General features: G+C 18.2%; 2 protein-coding genes across 2 annotated transcripts; both read right to left on the minus strand.

Annotated features, from left to right (window-relative positions):
- Nucleotides 1–720: 720 nt before the first annotated feature.
- SEA1 (schizont egress antigen-1, putative) lies at nt 721–6821 on the minus strand (the record flags this gene model as incomplete). The annotated part of the gene is made up of 4 exons (XM_028675505.1): nt 721–760; nt 853–974; nt 1072–1156; nt 1297–6821. The coding sequence occupies 4 exons, from the start codon at nt 6819–6821 to the stop codon at nt 721–723; spliced, it is 5772 nt and encodes a 1923-aa protein (XP_028532087.1).
- A 1437-nt stretch (nt 6822–8258) lies between these two features.
- PRELSG_0605500 (conserved Plasmodium protein, unknown function) lies at nt 8259–13205 on the minus strand (the record flags this gene model as incomplete). The annotated part of the gene is made up of 1 exon (XM_028675506.1): nt 8259–13205. One exon carries the CDS (start codon nt 13203–13205, stop codon nt 8259–8261), a length of 4947 nt encoding a protein of 1648 aa, XP_028532088.1.
- Between the last annotated feature and the right edge of the window lie 4964 nt (nt 13206–18169).

Raw genomic sequence — 18169 nt, forward strand, 5'->3', positions numbered from 1 at the left:
GTTTTTTTTTCTTTTCTATTTTTTTATAAATAAAAAATCTTAAAATTTGTTCTGATACAAAGCCATCATTAATATTAATAGAATATTAATGTATAAATAAATTTATATATAAAGTTAAATGTAACTAAAAAGAAAGTATATTAGAAAAAATTCTCGGAACATTTTAAGGAAAAAATATGCACACCTGAAAAATTGAAAAAAAAGATTCGTTTGAGAAAAAAAATTAAATAATACACACATTTTTTATCTTTTCTTATATATTATTTTACATATTTGTAGTATTATATAAAATTCTTTACTACATTTAAAAGTTTTTTTTATTATTAATTTGTTTCTTATTGTTAAAACTTATTTAAAAATTGTATCCTATAAATAATATATTTTATATGAAGTTTTCCCTTTTCAATTAAAAATTTAAAAAGATAATAGAAAAAAGATAATATGATTGTAGATTTTTATTAGTTTTATAAAAAAAATATTCATAATTTTTATTTTTTTTTTTTAAAACTTTTTTTTTTCATAAATTTATGATTATTAAAAACAAAATCCCTTTAAAAATATGTTAAATTAATATTTTTAGCTTTTTTTTTATTTAAAATTAAAAATTAAACAAAAAATAATATCAAATATTCACAATAAGAATATAAACATATAGGTATATGTATTTTTAGTGTTAAAATAATGTTTAGTGTTCTCTATTAAAAAAAAATATGGTAACCTTTATTTATTTATTGGACAAACATATAAAATACAGTAATATCTAAGAAAAAAAAAAAAAATGGTAAATAAATATAAATTATCTTTCTATTTTTTTATGATTTTTTTTCTTTTTTTTTTTTTTATTTTAATCACCTGCTTTCATTAATAACTATGAAATTAGAAAATTTAGGTATAAAAAAAAAGTCACCTTTTTCGTAACATTTTTCACTTTCAAGTAATATTTTAATTTTTTCTCCTTTATCAATATATCCAATCTAAAATGAAAAATTAAGAATAGTAAAATGACATAATAGTAAGAGATAGAAATATGAAAAATCATAAATGAAAAAAAATTTATTATTTTATAATTACTAAATTGCTTTTATAACTATCATTTCTAAATTGTTCATTTGGTTCGATTTTAATGCAATATATACTAATGTTTAATTTAAAATTACTAATGAAATTCTAAAAAAAAAAAAAAAATTTTTTAAACCTTATTTTATATATATATATATTTTCTATCATTTTATTTTTAAACCTTTTGGCTTAGTAGTAAATCTGTTGACGGATATAAATATTTACAGAAATTGTTACCTATGAAAAAATAAAATAAGGATATATTTTAAATTGAATATTAACATATCATAAAAAAGAAATAATTTTAAAATTATATAACTATTATTACCTTTCATATTATTGTTAAATGAATATACTATTGAAAATTTTATTTTTTTTAAATATGTAAAATATTTCTCTTTTAAAGTGTTATTTTTCCTTAAAATAATATTTTCGTTTTTTTTTATATTTAGAGTATTTTTTTTGTTTTTTTTCTTTTTTTTTATTATTTCATTTTTATAATTATGTTTTAATGTTTTTAAAAAAGCATTTCTAATAACATTATTATTACAGTAAGTCATATTTGTTAATATGTTATTATCTTCAGATTTTACATCCTTCTTTTCTATATTTCCATTTATACTAATTTTATTTAATGAATCATATTCTACATAACTACTCCCTTTTTCGTTGGAATAATTTTTTTTTTGTCTATTATTCTTACAAATTTTAGAATTGTCTTTTTTTGAAATTATATTTTTATAACTTTTTATACTGGAGCTTTTATTCATCTTTTCAAGAATTTTTAAGTATAAATTATGTCTGCTTAAATTTTTTATTATTTCATTTTTATCAGTTTGATATTCATTTACATCAATTTGAATCAAATCATTTTTGTTTTCATCATTTTCATTTTCATTTTCATTTTCATCATTTTCATTTTCATCATTTTCATTTTCAACATTTTCATTTTTAACATTTTCATGAATATTTTTTGCTGAATAGCATAAATCATTAGTATATGTATTAATATTATTTCTTATAAATGTATTTATGCTATTTTTTTTTCCACTTCCTTTTTCTAATTCATCCTTACTTTTACTATTATTATTGTTCCATTTTTTAGATGAATTATTAATTATTTTACTTTTTTTATCTACCCCAAGAATTTTATTTTCTCCATTTTTATAATTATCATTATTATTATTATTATCATCTTTTTTTTTTTTTAATTTATTATGCTCACTATTTTCTGTCTTTTTTTTTTGTTTCCGTATTTTTTTTTGTTTCTGTTTCTGATTTTGTTTTTCATTTTTTTTTATTTTATTTTTTTTTTCATCAAATTTTTTTTTTTTAACATCATTTTTTAAATCCTTTTTTTTTTTTTCCTCATCCTCTAAAATTAGGGATTTTGATTTCCTCCTTTTTGATGGAAAAAAATTTAAATTTAGCATAGATAATTGATTGTACATTTTATCTATTTTTCTTTCTTTCTTTTTTTTCTTCGCATCTTTCAATTTTTTTTTAATCTTTTTATTTTTTGCAGAAATAATATTTTTTCTCTCTGAATCATTCTTTATCATATTTTCTTTTCTATTATATTTAATATGAATATTATTAGAATTATATCCATTCATTTTTTTTACTTCATTACTTTCTTTTATTTCATTCATATCCTTTATGTTTTCATTTTCATTTATTTTAATTGTTTCTTCTATTTCATTCATATCCTTTATGTTTTCATTTTCATTTATTTTAATTGTTTCTTCTATTTCATCCATATCCTTTATGTTTTCATTTTCATTTATTTTAATTGTTTCTTTTATTTCATTCACTTCATTTTTATCTTCGTAACTTGTATTATTATTTATCGTTCCAATGAATTCATTGCCGTCTTCCTTTTTTTCCTTATTATAATCATAAATATTTATATCATCAAAAAATAAATTATAATCATTAGCTAAAATATTATTGGACATGGAATCTTCAATTAAATTATTATTTTCTTTTTTGTTATCATAATTAAATATTTTATTACTTTCCTTATCCTTAATATTACATTCATAAAATATATTATTATTTTCTATAACATTGCTATCTTCCTTAGGCAAATTATGATTATCTGTATTATAATTTCCTTTTTGCATATTTATATTTTCATTATCTAAATTGTTATCTTCTTCATTATTTTTAAAAAATGATTTTTTTCCTTCCATTTTATCCATACTTCTCATTAATTTTTTTTTTTTTTTTTTTTTTATGTAATTAACAATATTAATGAATTTTCTTCTTCTTCTCTTTTTTCTACTATTACTTGTACTTGCTTCATTTTTAATTCTGTTTTGATCAGAATTATCATCTTTATTAAAAGTTGGATTATATTTATCGTTATTTATAATATTTTCCTCTTTCTTATTATCGCTTTTTCTATTATTTTCTTCTAAACCTTTTTCATCATAATTGGAATTTTCATTATTATATTCTTTTTCTTTTGAATCAATTATATCTTTTAAATATACATTCTTATATTCTACTGGTCCAATAATATGAGGAGATAAATCTTCTAAATTTTTGCACTCACTAAATCCTATAACATCAATTTCTCCTGTATATGGATTTCTTTCAGTGATTTCTCTTTCACCAATCCAATAACGTAGAGTTTTAATTCTATTCCTTTTAGGATATCTTCTAATTTGTTCATTTTCATTTTCATTTCCCTTTTCTTTTTCTTTTTTTTTTTTAATTTTTTTCTCTATTAGTTTTACTTCAACACTCTTCTTTCTTGGTGTTCTATTTACACTTCTTGAAAAATCAAGCGCAAAATCTGTTTGGCATTCCGTATCCTTTTTTATTTCAGAATATTTTTTAGAATTATCTAAAAAAGAATTTCCATTTTTATTTTCTTTCGATTCATTTAAATCTGATAGCTTTAACTTCGAACCAACGTAAGAACATTTACTTTGATTCACATCACTGGTATAATTGTTATTTATACCATTCATGTAATTTTCATTTAAATCATCTTCTCTATTATTTAAATTATATTCATTATTATTCATCACTTCCTCATTATCATTACAACAATACTCATTTATATGTACTGAATCTAATAAATCAAATGCATTCTGATTATTTTCATTATTTATATCAAATTCTTGTTCATTTTCCAATTTACTTTTATCTGAATATATATCATTATTTAAATTTATTTGACTTGTTATGTCAACTTTAAGTTTTTCTAGGAAGGCTTTAATTTCATCGTTTTCTAAATATTCTTCTTTTGTATTATTTACTAATTCTACATACTTATTGTTTTCATCAAAATTTAGGACATTCTTCTCTTCATCATTTTCCTCTAATGTTTTGTACTCTTCTTTTGAATAGATTTTTTTTTCATTTACCTCTAATTTATTAAAGCATTCATCATTGCTTAAACTTTCACTATATATAAAAATGTCTTTTTTTAATAAATTTTTAGAAAAACCAAAATCATACGTTTTTAGGTTGTGTAAATCATGCATTTTTAAATTATATAAATCATACATATCATTTTCTAATAATTTTTCATATCCTATTTCATATGTTTTCCTCACTTTTTTTTTATATTCTATTTTATTTTCCATTGCTTCACTTTTTCCTTTTAACTCCCCTATTTCATTCTGTTCTTTTTTTTTTTCATCATCTTCTTTTTCATGTGTCTCATCATTTGGGGTTCTAAAGTCTACTAATTCTTTTCCTACTTTCTCTTCATTAAACTCATTTTTATATTTTTCACTGCTATTTCTCCTAAAAATTTTTATTTCATTCTCTTCATCTTTTTTTTCATCATCATTTTCTTTCTTTTTTGTTACATCATTTAAAAATTCATCGGAAACATTTACGAATTCTTCCTTTTGTACATCATTAAGATTAGGAGAAATATTTTCATATTCATCAATCATTATTTTTGTTTTTTCATATTTTTTTATCAATAAATGAAAATCATCTTTATCCTCTTTACTAGCTAAATAACTTTCATCTTTTTCACTAATTTTTTTTAAACTACTTAAACTATTTATTGATTCATTATAATTACCAATCTTACTGACGGATAGTTTATCTGAAAAGTTGTTGATTTCTAGCTTTTTTTCTTCATGATTATTCTCATCTTTATCTTTAGAAAAACTATTCTCTTCATTTTCTTTTACACATACTTTATTTTCGTTGCAGTAATCACCATTATAGTTGTCCATTTTTTCTGATTTATTAAATATATTATCCACTTTTTCATGGCATTTATCACATAATGTATCTTCACGAGGTATATTATTATTTTTATCTTTATCATAATCATATTGTTCATTTTTTTTTCTTTTTTTTTCAAAATGCAAATCATTTTCTGTATACACTTTCTCAATATCTTCATTTTTTTTATTATAAGAGGAATCCAATTGATTAAAAGTAATAGTGTCATCTTTAATTTCTTCATTATCACAAGTATAATCAATATTGTTATCATGTTTTTCATCATTAATGAATTTTTTTTGTATTGACTCATTATTATCATCTTTATTTCTATAAATTAAGCTTAAATTTTCATTTTTCTCTTCGATTGTTTCATTTTCTTCTTTTTTTGCCTCTTTATATGACATTACATTTTCTAATCCCTTTGTATCCTTGTGCACATTCTTTTTTAATGGTTCTAAAAAAGATGTATAGCCATTTTTTGAATAATAACAATTATTTTCCTTTTCAAAATAATTATTCCTATTTCTTCCTCTTTGTGCATATGTATTTCTATAAATTGGATCATATATATGATCCTTTTCCATTTCCTCCATATTAGTGCTATTTGGAAATTTTGTTTCTCTATAATAATCTTCATAATAATACATGTTTTTATCTTTTTTCCTATTTTTTCTTATATAGAAATTTTTTAAAAAGGTTCTGTCTTTTAGCATAAGTTCATCATATCCAATAACATGAGAATTATATTTTGATATAATATTCTTTTTTGCATTATTTTGTAAGTAATAAGAAATTTTTCTTTTACATAAATTATTAGAATTTTTATCAATTAAAATATTATTTAAATTATTACGATAAAAATTTTCTTTTTTCCTATGAAATTTTAAGTAATTACCTCTCTTGAATTCATTGATGTATTGATTTTTCATTTTCGTTTTTTTAAATGAATTTTCACATTTTCTTAAATTTTCACAAGAATTATGTAAAATGTTATTATCTTTTTTCTTATTTCTTAATGAATCGTATATTGTAAGAAAAATATCACCATAATCAATATGCTCAATGTTTAATGAACCTTTTTTATTCTTTATGTCCTTTGCTTTGCTTAAATTATGCGTATTTATATCAGCAATACTTTTACAACATATTTGATAAAATCTATCATTTAACTTTTTTTCAATATTTTCATCATTCACATTTGCCATAGATAAAATTTCTTCAAAATTATTTATTACTCCTTTATTTTGAATAATTATAATATTTATTTTTTCCCTCTTATTTTCTTTTTTTTTTTTTATATTATTTTCCTCTTCATATCTCGTAATAATGGTTGATGCACCATCATCAAGATAACTCCCTAAAGAATTTTTCTCAGAGTCTTCTTTGTTACTCTCAAGGTCTTGCAAAAGAAATGGTATTTCATATTCGCAAATACTATTGTTTTCATTACTTTCCAAAGATTTATCATTTTCTTCAATATTTTCTATTAAATCATTTAAATCATATCTATTCATATAACAATATGAATCATCTTCATTTCCACACTTATTTTGCATCATAATTTAAAATTTTTTTTAAAGAATCATTATAAAAATATATATTATTATGAAAAAAATAAAAAAAAATAAAAAAGCAAAGAAATAAAATGAAAACATAAAACTTTTCCCTTGATTACTTTATTCTTTTTTTTTTTTATAATTTAATAAGGGAATAATTTTTATATTATTAACAATTTTAAAAAAAAACAAAAAATTTTTTTTTTATTATTTTATAAAATAAAAAAGAACAATCACATAAACATTCTTATATTATAATTCTTTCATATATTTAAAAAGAAAAAAATATAAAACAAAATTTACTTTTTTTTTTTTTTTAAATTATGTGCATAATTTTTCTTTGAGTGCGTAGATAATGCAACATTTTTTTCAACCAGAAAAAGAAAAAGTCATTAAATTATCAATTTTTTATTTTATTTTATTTTATTTTTATTTTATAATTTTTATTACATTTATTTATTTATCTTTTATTTTTTTCTCATTTTTTATTTGCTTTTTGTTTTTTTTAATTATTTGTAGCATTACATTTTGAATATGTAAATAGCTATTTATTTTAACAGATTATTATAATATGAAAAGAAGAAAAATTTTGTTATATCAATATAAAAATTTTGTATAACACCTTTTTATAATTTATAAATAAAACATTATGTATTTATTTATTATTTAGGGCTGTTAACTAAGGAAATATATGTGATTATTTGACTTTTATTATCTCTTTTTTTTGAAGCATATAGATGAAAAATATGCAACTAAAATGCTTATATTTTTTTTGTGTGATAATTTATTTTAGACATTATGAGGAAACCATAAGTATTTAATTTTAAATTATACATTATTAATATACTAAAAAAATTCCTTTTTTTTTCTCGTTTTTTCACAGTTTAAAATTATTGTTTTTCATTTATTTCGTATAATGCAACAAAATTCATACGGGAAAAAAAAAAAAAAAACGTCCTTTTATGTACTGTTCATACAATTTTATGTGAGATAAAAAAGAGGATATAAAAATTAAAGGAAACAAATATACATAAAAAAAGAGCATACGTTTACTTTTAATTATACATAAATATATATACATATATATATTTTTATTTATCGTTAAAAAAATTTATCTGATAAATAAATATAAAATATTTCAATGTTTTTATAAAATATATAAGCAAATTAAAAAATTGCACTATTTTATGTTTATAATCTTTCTACACTATTTATTTGCATGTGCACTCTAATTATTAATTACATTAAAAATATATCATAATACTGTATTATATTTAAAAAAAAAAATTATTAAGAACACTATTAAAATGCCCTTTTTATTTTTATTAAAAAAAAAAAAAAGTTTAATAATTTTAAAAGTAAATTTTATATTATTTTAATTTTATACTAAACATATATAATTATTTATGTATTACGCATCTTAAAATTTATTATAATTTAAATTTTAGGATAATTATTATAATAAATATAATCTACATTATTTAAATGGATTTTTTGAGGATTATTTCCATAAAATTTACATAAATTATTTAATAAATACATATTTTGGTTATTTAAATAACCAGTGTAATTATTTTTTGCATTGCCTACATAATCATATATATTGTTTTGTAAATTATTCATATATGGAAATATATTATTCTGGTGGTAGTTCATAATTTCTTTATTAAAATTATTAATGTTATTATCAAATTTAAATTTTTCACTTTGATTTACTATATTACTCAAATGATATAAATGTTTTTTTTGATTTTGCATATCGTACAAATGACTAAAATTGCTATAAGAATTTTCTATTAAGTTTAAAAATGGAGATTTTGCATTATTTTTTCCAGTATAATTTGCATTATTTATTTTGTTATCAATATAAATGTGTGCATTTTTTTTCTTTTTTTTTTTTTTCTTTTTACTTTTTTCTTTTATTATTTCTGTGAATTGATCATTCGGAATAATATTATTTTTATTGTTATGAATTTGTAAATTATTACTTGTAGTTTTTAAATATGGATCATTAAAATTATTTATTTTATCACAAGTAATATTATCGTAATCATTAGTATAATTCATTTGATAATTATAATTATTTAAGGTGTAATTATGAATGGTATTGTTTAAAGGATTTCCATATTTTAATGATTTCTTATCTATACTTTTTGTTGCTTCTTTCGATTTATTCAGATGGTTATCATCCTTGCTGATATGCTTATTAAAATCATTTTTGGAATTGTATTTTTTCTTATTTTTAAAATTATTATTCCTATTACTTTCCTCCTGTTTTATAGTACATATTTTTTCATTAGTATCGTGCTTTTTTTTTTCATAATTTGATTTACTACTGTAATTGTCATCTTCTTTTATTTTTAAATTATTATTTTCACAGATATTTTTACTTTTTAAAGTTGTATTGCTACTCTTTATAGTATTCTTTAAATTTTCTTCTTCTTGTAGTAATTTTTTCTTTAATTTCCTATAAGTCTTTTTTTTTTCTTTTTCCTCTTCAACAATATAATCATATTTAAATTTTGATATAATATCGTTTTTATACATATATTTTATTAAATAGAAAAAAACCCCTCCAGTGCTTCTTTTACCTTTTTTATTAACTAAATCTATACCACCATAATTCTGAATCAATATAGTTTTTTCCAATAAGCTTAATGAAATATACACTCCTAAAGCATCAACTACTCTTTTAATTTGGTTTTTATTTCTTTCATTCAAAACAGTACTAATAGTCGTTGTCAAAATATCTTTAATCATTTTGTTGTCATTATAGAACTCTTTTGGATCCATCTTATTCTCATCATTTTCTTCTAATTCATTATTTTCATATTGTGTGTAATTTATTTCCTTATTATAGCATCTTGAATTATTATTTTCACTTTTATATTTGTCATTATTTTCGTTATTATCTTTTTCACTATTTACGGTTTTATGTTCACTAATAATTTCATTTTCACATTTTTCAGTGCTTTCCTTTTTATGATTATCAATATTTTCATTTATATGTTCATCAACATTTTCTTTTTTATTTTCATCAATACCTTCATTTTTACATTTATCATAAACTTTACCTTTATTGTTTTCATAGTATTCATGATTTACATTTTCTGAATTAAGAGGACAAAAACGTTCATTAATATATTTAGTTAAAAACTGTTTAATATGCTTAAATTTTTTAATGTGAGCAATATCTAATGGACTCATATTATAAATGTCTTTTTTCTGAACAAAACTTTTATTTTCTACTAAAATTTTTACATTTTCTAATACTCCACCTAAACAAGCTGAATGTATAGGCAATCTATTATGTGCATCAAAAATATTAATATTTGCTTTTTCTTCATAAATTAAGAATTTAAGATAATCTGGATTATTTCTGTAAGCAGCATAATGAAGAGCAGTTCTATTAGATAAATCGGTGTCATTAATTTGTGCCCCATATTGAAGTAATAGTTTTGTTATATCTTTGTTTCCTTTAATAGCTGCAAAATGTATGCACATACTTGCTGTAATCTTTCCCCTATTGGGGGATAAAGAATGTGGTAATAATGCATATATATTAGCATTATTCTTTAACAATAATTCTGTTATATCTTTATGCATTTTTGTTATTGCGATATGTAAAGGTGTCCAGTGCTTATAATCAGATACGTTAACCTTTGCACCGTTTTTTATTAACAGTTCACATATATCAAAATATCCACCTGCACAAGCATAATGTAAGGCACTTCTACCAATCTTATCAAAATAATTAATATCAGCTTTTTTTTCAAGGCATCTTTTTACAACAGTTATATTATCTAAATATGCACCATGTAGTAAAGCTCTATTTATATCTGGTAAACTTAAACCTGGAGGTATTGTTATATTCATTTTATTATTTTCTTCAAACATATTATTTTCATCTTTTTTATTTTCAATATCATGTTTTTCTTCATCTTTTTCATTTTCATTATTTACCTCTTCTTTACTTTTTTCCTTTTCAGTATCATGTTTCTCTTTATTTCCACTTTCATCTATTTTTTCATTTAATAACTTTTTAAATTTATCATATTCTTCAATTATGTCTTTATTTGCATCTTCAAATATTTCTCCAATATTTTTTTCTATTGTTTCATTCATATTCTTATCATTTATAAATGCAAAATTATTGCTTTCATCTTTTTCTAATATTGTTAATGTATTTAAATTTTCTTCGTCTATTTTTATTTTAAAAATATTTTTCAGTTCATCAAAATTTTCATTTATATTATTTGAAGAGAATTCGCTCAGTACATTCATTAAATTTTTATTACCATAATTTTTTACACAATAATCTATAAATTTATGTATTTCATTATTAATTTCAAAATCTTTCATCTTCTCTTTTTCAGCTGTTATATCTGTAACAATTTTTTCATTACATTTATCTAAAGTGTTATTACTTTTAGCGTTGACATATTTTTCTTTTTTATTTTGTGGATAACTTACTAAATTTTTTTTTTTTCTCTGATGATATATTTCATAAGGTACCATATTATTATACTTATTAACTTTACTTACTTGGTTTGATTCCTTACTTTTTTTTCTATTGAAATTATTTTTTTCATTTGCATTATTGTAACACAAATTGTTCTTAGTTTTAGAAGTACTTTCATAATTTTTGTAATTTTTTATTTGTTTACTATTTTCTTGACTCATTAAATAATCCATTCTTGTTCTATCTATATCATTTTTATAATTTTCTTTTTTTTTATTCAAATTAGTGGTATATTTTTTTGAAGCAGATCTATTTAAATTTGATTTAATATTATTATCTACTTGTTGAAAATTTTTATTTGCTTTATGTGTCTTTCTTTTACTTATATTATTAACAATTATTTCATCCTTTTTTTCATTTTCCAAATTTTTACTTACTTCACAGACCTTACTGTTATTAGCACTATTATTAGGTACCTCCTGTTTTTTATTAAATTCATTATTTTTATTTTTTATTTTATTTTCATATCCATTTGATTTATGCATATCTAACTTATAACAGCTATTATATATATTATCATTATTACTACTATATATATTATTCAAATTATGAATTCCTTGTATTTTTAACATATTTTCTAATAAAGCATTTTTTTGCATATCATTAGTATAATAAATGTTACTTATACTGTTATTAATACTATTTAAATATGGTAACTCATAATATTTGTTTAAATCATAAAAATTGACTGGGTTGTAAATATAATTTAAATATGAATAGTTATTCATGTCGTAATTATATTTACTATTTACATTCCTTTGTGTTTGTATGAAATTTTTTTTTGATTGACTATTTATTAAATTCATATAATAATTAGCATACAAACGATTATTTGAATTTGCATTGACTTTATTATTTAAATTGCTAATATGTAGATAATTCATATTATTAAAGTTTTTAATTTTTTCTTTATTTAAATTACTACCTAATAAATTATTTGTAACATAATTAGTATTTATGATCTTATTACAATACTCACTTTTATCTTTAAAGGAACTTATATCTCTTTTTTTACTTTCCTTTTCTTTAAAACTATGAAGCTTTTTGCATGATTCCTTTTCCTTTTCCTTTTCCTTTTCCTTTTCCTTTTCCTTTTCTTTTCTTTTCTTTTTTTTATATATTAAATCAATAGAATTCTTATTTTTATTGTTATTATTATCACTAATAGTAGTAGTTGTAGTGACTGTTGTAGCGGTAGTAGCATTTCCGTTAGTATTATCTTTGCTATTATTATTATTATTATCTTTTGTATTAATGTTGTCATCACAATTATCTATATTCGTGTCTTTATCTATTTTTCCAGAATTTTCAGTAACTTTCCCATTTCCCTTTTTTTTTTTTTTTTTTTTATTCTTTCTTTTTTTCATTTTAACTTCTGTAAAAGTATTATTATCAACTACACACGGACTATCATTATTAATTTTATTCGTGTGTACTTCCTTATTTTCAATTATATTTAATGATGTATCAACATTTGTTTTTTCCTCTTTTTCATTTGATATATGTTTATGATTATTTACACTTTCTTTCTTTGAGTTTTGAGAAAATTTTTCTTTTTTTTTTCTAATATAAATATTATTTAAAGGCATAAAATGCTGATTATAGCTTCTTGAGTACATATATGACTGAAAATTGCTTCTATTATAATTCTTTTTAAATAATTGTTCATTGTTCTTTTTTTTATTTTTATTATTAAAACTGTTACATTTTTCATTGATTTTTACTTCATTTAAAACATTTGATTTGTTACCCACTTCAGCATTATTATTATTATTATTATTATTATTATCAATATTATTGTTGTCGTTTTTACTGTTTTCTCTTATATTATTTTCTTTTTGTATGTTATTCTCTATTTTCATTTTTTCTTAATATCATATTAACTTAAAATGTTTGTTTTGGTATATATTTATGTAGCATTTATATAAAAAAAATATTAATGAATATAAGAAAATATACTATTATAATTAATCATATATTTAAAATTATTTTTTAAATTTCTTTTGCTTTAATTAAATTATTTTTAGTAATTTTATCTTTTGAAAAGTTGTATTAATTTATTCGTTTATTATACTATTTTTCATATTTCAAAGCAAAATTTTAAATATTTATAAAAAAAATTATTGTATTTATAAAAAAAATAAAAAATTCTTTATGATTATTTAAAATATTTAAAAAAAAAAAAATTAAAATAATAATTAAATTTTTAATTATCAAATCTATATTTTAACTGTACAAACTTATTTTTCATTTCCAAGGATCACAGCTAAAAGTTGTAAAATACATAGCAAAATTTATCATTTATAGTGTTTTTTTATATATAACTTTAAAGTGTAAATAATTATATATATAAATGAAAAATGGTTATATTTTTTTTTACTTGGTATAAAGAGATATTGAAATTTAATATATACATTTAAGCTTATACTATTTTTATATATTTTTTTTTTTAATATATGAATAGTTAATCATTTTTTTTTTTTATTTTATTTTTTTTTTTTTATTGCATGTGCGCTAAAAAATATTTTTCACAAGCTTTTGATTAAATAAAAGTATTTTTAACTCATTAAAAAAAATATATACTATTACTTATAGGAAATAAACTTGTTCATGAACTATTAATGCATGTACACCTTTTTTTTTTTCTTCTTTTAATCTATTTAAAATTAAGAATAATACTATTTTTTCTAATTAATAATTTATACAGTAACCCTCACATTTTTATATATTTGTTGCATATTTAAAAAAATAAAAAATTAAAAGAAAAAGGAAATAGATACATATATAACATTTAATTCCAAAGACTTATTTGTGTAGTATTTCTTAAAACCCAACTAGTCCTCAAAAAAAAAAAAAAAGAAAATGTATTTCTTCAATTTTTTTTTTTTAATGTATTTTTTAATAATTGTTTCTGATTTATTTAAAGAGTGTATACATTATACATTAAATATTTTTATTTTAAAGAAATGAATTAATAAGTTATGATTTCATTGTATTATTCATTTTTTTGTGAAAAACTGTTATTTAAATATCATTTTTAACAAAATAAGAATGATTTTATATACTAAGATTTAAATAATTAAGTATTAGTAAACTATAAAAATAATATAAATTATCCAATAAAATTAATAATTACTTAATTAATTTCAACATCTCATATTTTATTGAATAAATAATAAGTTTTAAACAAATTATATTCCTTTTTTTATTCTATAACGAATTAGAAAACAAAATAAAAAGTCCAAAAAAAAAATTAAAAAAAACAACATGCATAAAAAGCCACATATATATAAATATATAATCATACATCGAACTAATATAATAAAAAATATATTTTATTTTATTTATTAAATCGGTTTGTTTCTTTTCAAACTGATGAAATATATATAATAATTCATGATAATTTTTCTCATATGTTTAAGCATAATTTTAATAAATATAAAAAAAAAAAAAAGATATATTAAAATTTTTAAAATACTAGGTCGAAAGCTCTGAATTTTATTTCTAGAAAAAAAAAAAAATCGAAAAAAGTCAAAATGAAATGTGATATTAATTTTATTTATTAAATTAACATAAAAAAAATTTATATGTGTGATTAAATTAATATTTTAAAAAGTCCATTATTAAGAAAGGATAAAAAAAAACATAAAAGTATTTTTATATTAAATATTATAAAGTAGGAATGAACATCTCAAAATAATAGATATTATTAGTTTATAAAATGGCTTAAATTTTAAATTTTATTAAAGTATTATTACTAATATTTAAATACAATATAATCGAGTTTAATGAAAAATTTTCTTTAAATTGAATGATAGATATATTCAGTATATATATTTTCATAAAATAGTAAAAAAATAAAACAAAAATATACCTAGATATATTATACATTTTTTTTTTTTTTATTATTTTGAATTCAATCCTTTATTACAAAACATACGAACCTATTTGAAATTTTGAGAATTGGAAAGTCATAACTAATGTTTTTTTTATTAAAAAAGAAAATAATAATAGATATGATAAATATTTTAAATAGTATTAGCATATATAATAACAAGAATATGCATTATCTCATTTTTTAACAATTCTAAATTGTATGTTGTCGTTTATTGGTAAATTTTGCTATGTTTACATTATTCCTTTTTTTATGCATAATATAAAATAACAGATTTTGCATACATTATAGAAAATATATTAAATTTAATTGTATATAAAAAAAATTATTACAATATTTAGTTTGAAAAAAACACTTTCATTAAAAAAAAAAAAAGATAAAATTAGAAAGGTATAATATAAATTATCCATATAAAATTGATTATATAATTTTTTGAAAAAATATTTTATATTTTTTTTTTTTTGGGTAATCAATAAAAGTGTATCTTAAATTATTAAAAATTTTTTTCCTTAAAATTTTTTACAATTTATTGTTTTGAAATTTAATTGAAAAAATACATTTATTTTAAAATTTTTTCACAAATTATTTAAATAATGTTGTTATTCTTCAATTAGAAAAATGTTATTTTTTATGAATGAAATTAGAAATAAACTTTTTTTCTTCTTATGCATAATAGATAACATGTGATATCTTTAGAATAATTCAAAAAATTGTACAATTATCACATATAATTTATAATTGTATTATTTTTCTTTTTTACAAACGAAACATTCTATGCTTTAATATTATCAAATAATGTATTCAAAAGAAAAATTATATATTATATTGTATTATATGGATTAAAAAAAAAAAAAAAATAGGTAGATAGATAAATAGATATTGAATATTTCATTCCATTTTAAAAATGCATGTTTTAATAAAAAAAAATTTAAATATTCAGAGCTGAAGTATTTAAAACAGTGCAATAATGTAATTTTTGCTTACTTTTTTTCTTTAACCACATTTTATATCTTCTCTTTTTAAAATATAAGTTGAATACATACAATATTTTTGTAAAAATAAAAAAATTCATCTATTTAAAAAATAGTAATATTTATATGAAGTAAATGTGTCTTTAAATATAACATTAATTTTTCATTCTAAATATATTTTTCATGAATGTAATAATGTATTTATTTTTCTTATTGCATTATAACTCGTATTTTTTATCAAACTTAAAAAAAAAAAAAAAAAAAAAAAAAAAACTTAAAATTCGCTAATAAGAATGTAAATCATTCATTTATTTATTTTTTTTTTTTTTTTTTTTTATCATATTTTTTTATTTTTTTTTTTTTTAAACGATAACTCATGTTTTCAATAAATACATAATTGTTACAATAAATATTTCTTTTTTATAAAAAAACCTATTTTTAAAATATGTTAACTTTTTTAATTGCGAAGTCTACGTAAATGTATTTATTTATACAAGTATTAATGTTTTTTAAAACAACCATTTATAAATTAAGTTGTACAAATATACGATAAATTGTAGTTTTGTGAACAGTTTCTAATTAATTTAAACTGAAAATCATGATATTTTACATATGATACGCAAAATTTCATTAGTTTTTATATATTTAAAAGTATATATTTATTTTTTTCATAGTCACTGCATATATACATATAATATATATATATTTAATTATGTATTTATAGCTTAAAAATGAAAAGCTGTTTTTGTAAATTATAAAATAAAAATTATTTTTTGTTTTTACTTCTGAGTTTTTTTTTTTTTTTTTGTATTCATTTATATTTTATTCTGTTGTATTTATTTATTGATATATAAATATTTTTTATTTTTCTTTGTAAATATAAAGAGATTAAGACCAAAAAAAAAAAAAAGAAAAATAATAATCTAACGATTTTATTCACTTTATATGTATATATATATATATATACTATGAAATTTTCTTAACAACATTTTTTTAGAAATTATCCTCTTGTTTATATCAAATGTGAATTGTAAATATATAGATGCATACATAACTATATATATATATATATATTCATTCTATATGTATTTGTTTCTCTCAAATATAAATTATAATTACATTTTTTTTTTTTTTTATGTTTCCTTCATTCCTTTATGTATGAAAAGGAAAAATTTTTTTTATAATTAATGGCAAACTAAGTAGAATGTAATAAAAAAAAAAAAAAGGAACTGAATACTGTTTATCAAATTTCTTTTTAAATACTGCATTTATATATATAATAATGTATTAATATACACATATATATATGTATATTCATACGTATTCATTTTATATATATATTTAATTATAAGTACTAAAAGTTTGTGCAAGATGATACAATGTATAATTCTGCAAAATAAACTTTATTAAAAAATTACAAATTTAATTAAATAATTATATATGTATTTAAATATATATATATATTTTTTTTTTTTTTTTTATAATTTATGAAAAATAATAAAGTATATTTTTTATTTTTCATCTATTTGGTTCATTTTGTTTATAACAACTTACCTTGTCATTTTTTTTTCTATCTCCTTCCTCCTTATTTATGAATATTATTTACGAATAATCCTTATATATATAAATACTCCTTTTAAAATTTATATTAAATAATTTTTTTATTTACCTGTATATTAAAGGGAAAGTTGCTATATATTATTATGCAACTCAAATGTTTTGTATTAAACATAAATATAAATATTCAAAAAAAAAAAAATTTTTTCACATATTTTTAATGACTTAAAATATTTATTGTACATTTATTAAATAGCATTGTTTATATTTTTATGTTTCTCTATACACATTTAAAAAAAAAATGTAAGAAAAATTCTAATAATATGATATTATTTAATTTTTCTTTACATAATTATAAAAAATGTTGTCAATGATATATATTTGTAAATTATAAATTATCCAT

Source organism: Plasmodium relictum (assembly GCF_900005765.1).
Source record: "Plasmodium relictum strain SGS1 genome assembly, chromosome: 6".
Taxonomy (NCBI): Eukaryota; Apicomplexa; class Aconoidasida; order Haemosporida; family Plasmodiidae; genus Plasmodium; species Plasmodium relictum.